General features: G+C 60.6%; 1 protein-coding gene across 1 annotated transcript; it reads right to left on the bottom strand.

Annotated features, from left to right (window-relative positions):
• Positions 1 to 818: 818 nt before the first annotated feature.
• Positions 819 to 9,323, bottom strand: SFTPB (surfactant protein B; the record flags this gene model as incomplete). Its single annotated transcript, XM_079792672.1, has 10 exons — positions 819 to 881; positions 1,386 to 1,466; positions 2,530 to 2,690; positions 2,848 to 3,031; positions 6,815 to 6,904; positions 7,140 to 7,289; positions 8,005 to 8,130; positions 8,429 to 8,500; positions 8,782 to 8,912; positions 9,260 to 9,323. 10 exons carry the CDS (start codon positions 9,321 to 9,323, stop codon positions 819 to 821), a joined length of 1,122 nt encoding a protein of 373 aa, XP_079648798.1.
• Positions 9,324 to 10,824: the final 1,501 nt, after the last annotated feature.

The following is a 10,824-nucleotide window of genomic DNA, read 5'->3' on the forward strand; positions in this document are numbered from 1 at the left end:
AGACCTGGGCGCTGGGGAAAGGCGGCGGCCATAGTTGGCCCGGGTCCCGCTGCTGTCACTAACCCGGTCCCTGTGGGGTAGGTCTGCGTCGGGGCAGACATCTCCTCCCCATGTTCTCCCACCGCCTCCCTGTGGGGCTTTGGTTGGAGAAGGTGTGAGGAGCAGGGCTTCCCCCTCAGATGGAAGAGTAGACCGGGGAGTGAGCTCCAGGAGGGCCAGGGGCTCCCTGCTTTGCATACACTTCCAGCCCTTGCCCCCGAAAGGGGCCTGGCTCCAGGACACACTGCATTTTCAGAGAGTGAGTGAAGGTATGAATAAGTGGCCGCTGTGTTAGGGGCTGGCTCTGAGCAGAATTGTAAAGTGGACCAAGTTTGCTCTCAGGGGACTTCAAGTCCACTGTTGTGTCTGTCCCTCCCAGGGCCACTTTCCTGCCCGAGGCCCCTGGTCACAGAGGTGCATGTGACCCACCCGTCCATCCTAAGGGGGTGCCACCTCTGACTTAGACGATGACGTCAGAGAGAGGGAAAGGGGTCTCGGGAGGGAGGGCCCGTGACGGTGGACTTCCTGTCAACATGTTTGGGCAGCAAAGTCTGACGTCCCCTCCGTGTCAGGAGAGGTCAGCCTTGGTCTGAATGCACCAAACCCTGAAGACCAGGGAGCCCAGGCTGAGCTGTGGGGGGCCCTCAGGAGCCTTGCAAGAGCTGTGGCCTGTGAGGAGGGGGAGCAGAGCCCCCTCCTGGTGGGTGCAGGACCCATCCCTCTCCCTCCCCGAGGTGGGGCCTGGACTCACCTGGCACAGCTTTGAGTTCTCGTTCTCGTCAGAAGAGGGGATCCGGGACACACTGGAGAGGACTGAGCTTGGCCGCACACACCCCCAGGGCCTGCGCAGGGACAGCACTGGGCCTCAGTCCTCGCACCCCATCCCCTATTCCCAGCTCTGAGGGGGACCGAGGCTCCTTCCGAAGCGGTGGCTCTCCCTCCACCTGCCCCCGGGGTGCTCTTCGTGTGACCTCTCAGGCCACTTCTGAGCCACGGGGGGCCTTGGGGCTTTAGAGCCAGAGGAAGTGGGATGATGCTTGTCCCAGGACACTTTCCACCCCCCACAAAACACACACGGCTCCACGAACACCCCATCCCATAATGCATGTCAAACCACACTCCTGCTCCTTTAAGCTGCCCCCTCCCTTCTCAGACTCCTCCTTTTTTTCATTCTTTCGTGGCTCTTTTTTGAACCCTCTGAGCCTGCCTTTTCTATAATTAAAAGGGGCAGGGGGTGGCTGCTCTGGACCCAGGGTGTAGGGTCTCTGAGGACCATGGGCCAGAGACGGTGGGGGGCTCTGGGAGCTGAGGAAAGCCCTAGGACCACCTGGGAGGGGAGGGCACACCTGGCAGGTGGTGCGGGCATCCCAGCCCCTGGACATCAGGCTCTGCAGCTGCACCGAGTGCTGTTCCACAAACTGCTCACACTGAGGAAGGAGAAAGACACGGTGTGGGTGGGCCCAGGTCCTGCGGGCGCTCCTGCCTTGCCGTCTGGCCTCTCCATTTATCTGGGTCACTCCAGGGCTCCCTCTGACCCCATGGAGGCCCAGGCATCAGACCCCCAAGCAGCTGGCAGGGGCTGAGATTAGGTTTCCGTGGGGGAAACCCAGGCAGAGGGTCAGAATCCTAGCCACCACCATTCCCTCCCCCAAGATTTCAGTTCTCGAGGAACCCTTCCCGCTCCTCTGGCCCTAGAGACGCGATGTGGCGTGTAGCGGGGGCCCTGAAGGTTACCGACCAGGAGAGCAGGGGCCGAGCCGCCTCCTGGGACGTAGCTTACTCATGAAGGGAGTTTACTGTCATCGACCCAGCACTGCAACTCTGGGACCTCTCCTTTCTCCTTTTTTAAATTTTTTATCCTCATCTAAGGATATTTTTCCCATTGATTTTTAGAGAGAGTGGAAGGGAGGGAGGAAGGGAGAGAGAGAAAATCATCGATGCGAGAGAGACACATTGATTGGTTGCCTCCTGCACATGCCCTGACCAGGGCCTGGGATGGAACCTGCAACCCAGGTACCTGCCCTTGACCAGGAATTGAACCTGTGACCCTTCAGTCCGAGGGCCTAACCACTGAGAAAACCGGCCAGGGTGGGATGTCTCCTTTTGTAGGTGGGTTTGTCCCCAGGGAGTCACACTGGGAGGAGGGATGGGGCTGGGACAGGAGGATGGTGGAGAGAAGGCCAGGGCCCCTCCTGCTCCAGCTGGCCCTGGCGTTACTCATCTGCTGATGGATGACCGGCCTCACACTTCATCCACGGGGGAGGCCTGCTGGTCCTCTGAGCCACTCCTTTGGTCTGAGGCCATTCCTGACCACAGCAGGCTTCGCCCTATTACAGTCCCATCATTGTTCGGCCCACAGCCTGTCCTCTCTGAGCTCCTCAACCGCCGGGGTCTGGCCCACTCTGTGCATCTCTCGCTGGGAAGCCTTTGCTGGCTCAGCCCCCTCCCTCGGGCAGGCCCTGGCCCGAGTCCCCGTTGCCTGCCCCGCACCTTCTGCCTGTCCAGCCAGAAGCGGAGGCAGGCCTGGCGCATTGCCTGAGGCACGGCCTGCTCGCTGCTGTTCCCTGCCTGGTTGGTCACGAACTCGCAGAAGCGGCACTTGGGGTCTTGCTGTAGCCATTCTCCCGGCAGGAACTCCAGGGGTGTGAGACCTGGACAGGAAACAGTCAAAGGCGCCCCGCAGAGGTGTTCAGTTCCTGTCCTCTCTGGGGCAGTGCGGGGGAGGGGGGGGCAGAGAGGGAGGGGTCGTGCAGGGCTGGGGGAGGGGGATGAGAGAGGGCAGTGGCAGGGCTGGGGCAGCAGGCTCACCTGGGCCAGCGCCATCCTCGCTGGAGCACCGGAGGGCAAGGCCGCAGACCACCTGGGGCAGCACGCGGCCCAGCAGCACGTCCAACAGGATGACAGTGTAGCGCTCGGCCAGGCACTGGCAGATGCCGCCCGCCACCAGGGGTACCACGTGGCACACCTGAGCCACAGCTGGGGCCAGTACACCCTGGGGTGGGGCCGAGAGAGGGTGGGGTGGAACCTTCTCTTGCAAGATCTACTCCATGCTGGGACCCGCTGGGCACCTTGTAGACATTCCCTTGTTCCCTTCGGGGAGCTATTACGCTGTTTACAGATTAGGACGCTGAGCATCGCAGCGTCCAGGGGACTTGCCCAGAGTCAGTGGGTGAACACAGTTACCGGGCCGTGGACCCAGCTCTGACTAACGACTGAAATTGCTGAAAGGGTCACAGCCAGCCCAGAGGTGTGGGCGCCACCAAGGTCACACGGCAGCTGGAGGGGAGGTGGCCCACACCTGTGCCTTCTCCCTCCTGACCCACAGGATGGAGTACTCTGTGGCTCCTGGAGCCAGGATGTCCCAGGTTGCAGGAGCCCCGGGGAAAGCCAGGAGTTCCCCACCGATCCCAATTTCAAACACAAGGTCTGAGCCGAGGGGCTGGGCGGAGGCCGCGAGAACGCTGGCTCGTGCCTCACTCCTTCATTCACTCGACCAGTGCATGTGAACTTTACAGGTAAAGGACCTGCACGCCACAAGTGGGTCTCGGCCCTGCTCCTGGGGCAGCCCCTGCTGGGAGTAGGCACAGGGAAGTGTATGGGTGTCATACCTTCCAAATGCGTACATGTCACCACATGCACCCGTCTGCTTGCATGGGAGCCCACACTTGGCCTCCCGACGATCCCGTCCTGTCAAAGGCCGGCCCATCCACTTGTGCGCGGGGCTGCACTTTCCCCCCCTTCACCACACCCTGCACTGTCCTCTCTCCTTCCTCATGACGTCTCCCACCTGCCCACTGATGGGTCTCATTGGCATGTGAGCATGCTAACGTAGCCTCCGGCATTAGAAAGCCTCACCCATCTCTGCTCCCCTTCCCAGAAAGACGCCTTGAAGAGTTGTCCCTACTGGCTGCTCCACATCTTTCCCTCCGTTCTCCTGGAGCCCACTCCACTCGGGCTTCTGTCCCCCCCACTCCTCCAAAACAGCTCTCAAGGTCACAGCAACTTCTGTGGCCAATCCCCTGGCCACGTCTTGTCTTGCTCTCCCAGCAGCTTTTCAGCCCAGGTGACCACTCCTTCCTTCTCCAAATGCCTTCTTCTTTTGGCTTCCATGACATCACACCATAGTCCTTCCCCTTCTCCCCCACCCCCCCCCCCCGCCCCCGCCTTAACCTGCCCTCCTCCCCACCACTTCACTGACTGTCCCTCCTCAGGCTCTTTTGCTGGCATTTGCCTTTGCTTGACTGAGACTCCTCCTCCACTCTGTCCCTGGATGAGCCACCTCGTTCCCTTGGATGTGACTCTCGTCTATAGTCAGCGGCCCTCAGCTTGATGTCTCTGACCCGACCCTTTGCCTAAAGCAGCAGTCGGCAAACTCATTAGTCAACAGAGCCAAATATCAACAGTACAACGATTGAAATTTCTTTTGAGAGCCAAATTTTTTAAACTTAAACTTCTTCTAACGCCACTTCTTCAAAATAGACTCGCCCAGGCCATAGTATTTTGTGGAAGAGCCACACTCAAGGGGCCAAAGAGCCGCATGTGGCTCGCGAGCCGCGGTTTGCCGACCACTGGCCTAAAGCTTGGGTACTCGGCTGCTTGCTTGAAATACCCTCTTGCATGCCACACAGGCATCTCGAACTTAACATGGGCAGAAAAGGACTTATTTTTCTGCCCAAGTTTCTTCTCAAGTTTCTCCATCTCAGCTGGTGGCCTACGACCTGGTTGCTCAAGCCAAAGTCCACTGAGTCATCATTGGTTCCTCTTCTGTCCTCACTCACCAAGTCCCGTTCATCACCAAGTCCCGCTGAGCCGACCTCCCAAACATAGCCTCAGTCTGCCCTCCTAGTTCCATCTTCTCTCATTTCCCTTTCTGCAGTAATCGAATTATTTTCTTTGCTTTCATCCTTGCCTCTCATCTGCCCAATGCATGCTTCAAGGAGCAGGAGAGTGGTCTTCCTAGAGTATAAATCCGGTCATAGCATCCCCTGCTTGAAGGCCCTCACCGGCTGTAAATTGCATGCAGAGTGAAATCCAGTGTTTCTTAACTTGGCTTAGACCAGTGGTCGGCAAACTCCTTAGTCAACAGAGCCAAATATCAACAGTACAACGATTGAAATTTCTTTTGAGAGCCACATTTTTTAAACTTAAACTTCTTCTAACGCCACCTCTTCAAAATAGACTCGCCCAGGCCGTGGTATTTTGTGGAAGAGCCACACTCAAGGGGCCAAAGAGCCGCATGTGGCTCGCGAGCCGCAGTTTGCCGACCACTGGCTTAGACCTTCCCACGTGGCCCGGCTGTGCCTACCCCTCTGCTCCCTTCTTCGACCACTCCCCCCGCCTGCCCACTGGAGCCACACTGGCTCCCCTCAAGCTTGCCATACCGTGCCTGATTGAGACCCTTTGTTCTCAGGCCTGTTGACCTCTAGGCCTCAGCTTAATGGCCACCTCTTCAGAGACTCCCTGACCAGCCAGCCTAACCCTCGTTCTCGCATCGCTGCCCATCACCTCCCTCTTTAAATATTTTTTTGGCTGGACTGGTCAATCCGAGCTGCCCTTCACTTGACCCTGGGGACCCACCCACCCCGCCAGCCACCCACAGCCAGAACAACCCAGCTGGTGGCCAGCAGACCTGGGTTTCCCAAACGGGTCTCCTAGGTTCTAGAGTCCTGCAGCTGAGAGAGGTCGCCAGGCCCTGATTTGGGTCTCTAAGAGGGCGGCCTGGCACTCGGTGTAAATGGCAATAAGGAAAGCCGAGTGTGGAGGTGACCCGGGAGTCACTTTCTACAGGCTCTTTCCCAGGATGGACCCGCTGGCACACTCCTCGCTCTGAGGACTGGGAGGGTGGCAGTGGACAGCAGTGGGCCCAGCCCCTCCTGGAAGGTCCTACCACGGCTGCGAACACAGGCTGGGCTACTGGCCCCAGCAGGTGCGTCCTCAGCCCGGAGCCTTGGTCCCAGAGTCCCCTGCTCAGAGTCTGACCCTTGCCACCTCCTCGCTCACCGGCCTGCATCCGAAACGTGCAAGCTGCCCCGACCCTTGCCCGGACACCTGCCCACAGTTGCCCGTCCTGCATGAAATCTTGGAGCGGAAATGCTGAAATGCAAGCAGCCTGTTTGGGATTGGGGTGAGGCTTTGTGGAGAGCAGTGGAGGAATGTAGCTTGGGGTCTGCTCAGGGGCTTACCCAACGAGTGGAGAACTGCTCACCTCAGCTGTTTAATTCTCTGCTCCGAGCCTATCACCTTCTGAAAAAATCTCTCCACCACAACGCAGACTGGGCAAAGCAGGGACCTCGTCTGCCGTGAGCCCGCGGCCACCTGGGAAGGGGGAGCGGGCAGAGCCTCTCCCCACTTGGGCCCCATTTCAGGGCAGGACAGCCCGGGCAGTGGCCACCCCAGGTCTGGAAGATTCCCGGTTGGCACAGGTAGGGAGGGGGGCCCATCTGTGGAAGCTCTCCTTTTGAAACACGAAAGCCCCTGTTCTACAGAGACCTCTGGGGTTTCCTCCCCGCCAGGCGCTGGGCTACGGGAGGACAAGACTGGGTCCCGTCCCTTTCTGTGCCATGACACTGCCCAGGGCCGGCCTGGCGCGGAGAGGGGCCTAACATCCGTTAAGTGAGCTCTGGGCCTGGCACCTCCTGGGCCTGAGCCTGAGCTCCAGGGCCCCCGGGGTGGGGGCGGTGCACAAAGGCTCTCCTCCTGACTTACAGCCCGGCCCTGATGGAGGCGTGAGGAGGGGTGTGAGGAGGCGGGGAAGGTGGGGCTGTGCGGGCCTCACCTTGGGAACCACCGCTTGTACCCGCTTGATCAAAGTCCTGCAGAGCCAGCAGATGGGGAGAGGGATGGGGAACTTCTGCTCAGCGAGATCCTAGCGGAGAGAATGGCGTGGAAGTTGGGCTGGGCACTGGGTTGGGCATCGGAGAAGGCACCCTTCAGGCATCCTCTTTTTCTACCCCTCCTGCCTCAGGCGCTGCCTGAGCTGCTCATTTCCCTCCCGTTCTGCCCCCACCCAGAGCCCAAGGGCTCACAGGCCTGGCTGTGCCCCAGCTCCCTGGATGGCCACCTATCTGGTGTTAGGGGTCACCAGGGCGGGCCGTCCTCACCTGCGTCTGCGGCAGTGCCTGGAGGGCCCCCGGCAGCGCCGCCGGGAGGACCAGTGCGGCCAGCAGGGGGTCCGGCAGCTCTGGCTCCTGCCCTGGCTCTGGACGCCCCGGTCTGCACAAGCCCAAGTGCTTGCAGATGGCCCTGGGGTTCTAGGGAACAACGGAGGGCGAGTGGTTAAGGTGGGGCAGGGAACCCATTCCTGCCAGGCTGGCTCTAGCCTCAGGGACTAGGGCCACTGTCTTTGGGCCTGGAGCAGGGGAGGGGGAGCAGGCTGGCTGGGGTTAGGGTTAGAGCTCTGCGGTGGTGCGGGGCGACATAAGGTGGAGATGGGGCCATGTGGGAACTTCGGGGCAGGTGCCTGGGAATGTGTGTGAATGAGCGTGAGCATCTATGTTTGCGAGAATGAATGAGTGTATGTGCGTGAGTGTGTTTGTATGTGTGAGTGTGTAACGGGTGGGTTTTGTGTGAGATTGAGTGTGTGTGTGAGTGTGTGACTGGGCCTGTGTTTGTGTGAGGGCATGAGGGTGTGTGTGGTGTTTGTAAATGTGTGAGCCCTCTGCGTACAGCTGAGCAGACGGGACAGTGAGCTGGGCACCTGGCTGAGGGGCACTGTGTTTCCTGGGCGGGTGGGCAGGTCTGTGTGGTGTGTGTGGTGGGTGGGGTCCTGTGTGGGCATCTCTGGGCGGATGGGCAGGGTCTGTGTGTGGTGGGTGGGGGGTGTGTGTGGTGGGTGGGGTGCTGTGTGTAGGCCAGGTGGGCAGGCCTGTGTATGTGTGTGGCGGGTGGGGTGTGTGTGGCGGGTGGGGTGTTGTGTGGGATCTCTGGGCGGGTGGGCGGCGGGGGGCGGGGGGGGGCAGCCCTCACGATCTGGCTCTGGAAGTAGTCGAAGACCAGCGGGAAGTAGGTGTCGAGCACTTGGCGGCACTTGGGCACCAGCAGCTTCAAGGGCAGGACATCGCACTCCTGCTCCAGGAACTTCCGCATCGTGTCCTGGGAGCAGGCGGGAGCCACAGGGGAGAGAGGGGACCGTCAGCCGGCCTCCCCGCGGCCGGCCTCTGCACGCAGGCGCCACGGCAGGCTGGCCTCCCTCTCCGCAGGCACCGGAGGTGGCGCGTGCGAGGAGTTCAGTAGTCGGCCCTTCCCCCCCAGGAACAACCACCTCTGGTGAGCTCCTCCCAGAGCCCTCTCCTGGCCGGCAGGGCTCACCCTCTAAGAGGCGAACCTCTTCTTCCTGCCCTGTCCCCACCAATTGGCCCCCAACCTTCATCCAGGGTCTGGGCCTTATCACCTGGAAAATGGCCTCCTTGGTCATCTTGGTGAGGATGAGGACGATGTCACTGCATTCCTGGCACAGGTCATCCTGGGGACGGGGACCCCAAGGTGGGGACATGAGTGAGGGGCATGCCCCCAGCTCAAGTAGGTGAGGCTCTTTCAGGCAGAGGATGACAGGCAACTACCCACCATCGAATTCCACCCCATTCATCCACCCCATTCATCCACCCCATCCCATCCCATTCCATCCCATCCCATCCCTCCCTAACCCACCCCCTATGGGGGCACCAATCCCCCAAACTTATCCAGAGTCTACCCAGCACCCTCCCTCCAGATCGCCAGCCCCGTGCGCCCTTGGGTGGTACTCACGGGCTCCGCATGCCCCCAGACCTCCTGCAGGCAGTGCCCCAGTGCTCGGCACTGCAGTGCTTGCTCCAGGCTTTGGCACCAAAACTCGGGGCCCCGGGCACAGGCCAGGGAGGAGGTGGCCCCTGCAGCTTCTGTTTGGGGCCAGAGCAACCTTGGGATCCAAGCCACACATGGCACCCTAACCTCGCCAACCTCCAAGCCCAGTTTTATTGGTGACACTTGGCCATTAAACACGCTGGAGTCAGGCAGCTCTGGGTTCCACCAGCCTAGAGCCCAGCAGATGTGACGTCGGACAGGCCCTGGGGCCCCTCTGAGCCTCAGCTTCCCCATCTTTGCAATGAGGATAACACCCAGACGAGGGAAACGCCTGGCCCAGAGCCGGAGCTCAGTCAGCGGTGAAGATGGCCTTGAAGCCCCTCAACCCCTGGCCCCGGCGGCGGGGTGGAGGGGGGAAGGTGAGAGAAGCTGGGAGACTCACCAGCACCTGGGCCCCACAGTGTGGGCAGCAGCAGCAGCCACAGCAGCAGGCGAGACTTGGCCATGGCACCTCCCCAGCCTGGACACTCTGCCTGAGGTGGGGCCTTATAGCTGCGGGCGGGGACGTGGGGCCAGGGCCGTGTGGGGCAGGGGTGACCTCAGTGTTTGCCTTTGTCCTGGAGGGCCCTTCAGGTGCTTTGACCCCACCTTTTCCCAGCAGCGACTCTCCTGCTTGCCCCCCTCCCCTTCCTTTCCTCCCTCCCTACCTGATGCCTGTTCCTGCTGCCTTTGCCTCCCGCTCTCACTCCCATGGGCCTGGACTCCTGGCTTCCTCCAACCAGGGGGCTCTGAGCCTTCACATCTGACCCCGTCTCTCTGAGCTACGGGAGAGAAACTGAGGCCAGGCCAGGGCCGCCCGAGTGACCCCTCCCGCCTCTACCCCAGGCCTCTTGGGCTTCCTCTGCTCTTGAGCAATGCTCTTCAGAGCATCCTGCCTGGCTCTTGACCCAGGGCAAGCACCGGAGGGGCAAGCCGGACCCCCCTGGGCCACGTGCCCCCACACCGCCCTGACCTTCCCCTCCCCCCCCCCCCCCCCCCCCCCAGGAAATGCCTGTTTCTGTGACACATGGCTGGCTTTAGTCAGAAGTGTTTACATGAAACAAAGAGGAAACAGAGGGCCGGAGAGCCTGAGACAAGGAGGTAGGGCTGAGATTCCCCGAATGGCTGTGGGACAGACCTGTCCAGGGGATGTGCTTTGACCTTCAGGCAGGGGCTGGGCACAGCTGGTGGTTCAGGAGGAAGAAACTGGCCTCTGCAGCTGCAGAGCGCTCAGGCCAGGCCCCACAGGGCAGGGCACACTCACGGGAAAGCACACCACGTGACCTGGGGCAGACGCTACTGCCAGAGCAGGAGGACAGCATCTGCGCGTGGCCACCACTGGGTGGTCAGGTCATGTGCTGGGTGCGGAGCCCTCTAGACTCTGGGAGGTGCGCTAATAATACTCACGGTGTGGTCGGGCAGGAATTAGTACCAGGATGAAAATAGTTGGACACGGGGTGGTCAAGCGACGCCCTCAAGGTCACACAGAGATTCGTGTTGGCCTCAAGCCCTTCTCAGCTTGACAACCACAGAGTTGACCAAGGGTGTGTGTCACTGTGTGACCAAGGATTGGGAGCCCTGGGAGGCGCACACAGCCTCGAGGAGGTGGGACTGAAATGTGCTTGTAGTTTAGTGCTAAACAAATTGTGTCCGGTGTGGATACAATCGGGCCTGGCTGAGCAGGAGAGAGGGGACTGGTGCTGGCTGCCTGCAGGGCTGTGTTGGCCAGGGTCGTCTAGCTGCTGTAACAAAGAGCCCTGGAGTCCACTGGCTTCCCACAGTACATACTTCTTACCCACGTCACAGCACAGAGCAGGTTGGCTTCGGTGGGGAGGCTCTGGTCCCCAGTCATTCAGGGTTTTAGGAAAAGGCGAGTAGAGAGAGCTGTCCCAATAACACCTCTGTGAGAGGCTGGGACACAAGGACGTCCTGGGAACCGTAGCCAAGAGAAGCCGGAAAAGGCATTTC

Source organism: Cnephaeus nilssonii, assembly GCF_951640355.1.
Source record: "Cnephaeus nilssonii genome assembly, chromosome: 15".
In the NCBI taxonomy this organism is placed as follows: Eukaryota; Metazoa; Chordata; class Mammalia; order Chiroptera; family Vespertilionidae; genus Cnephaeus; species Cnephaeus nilssonii.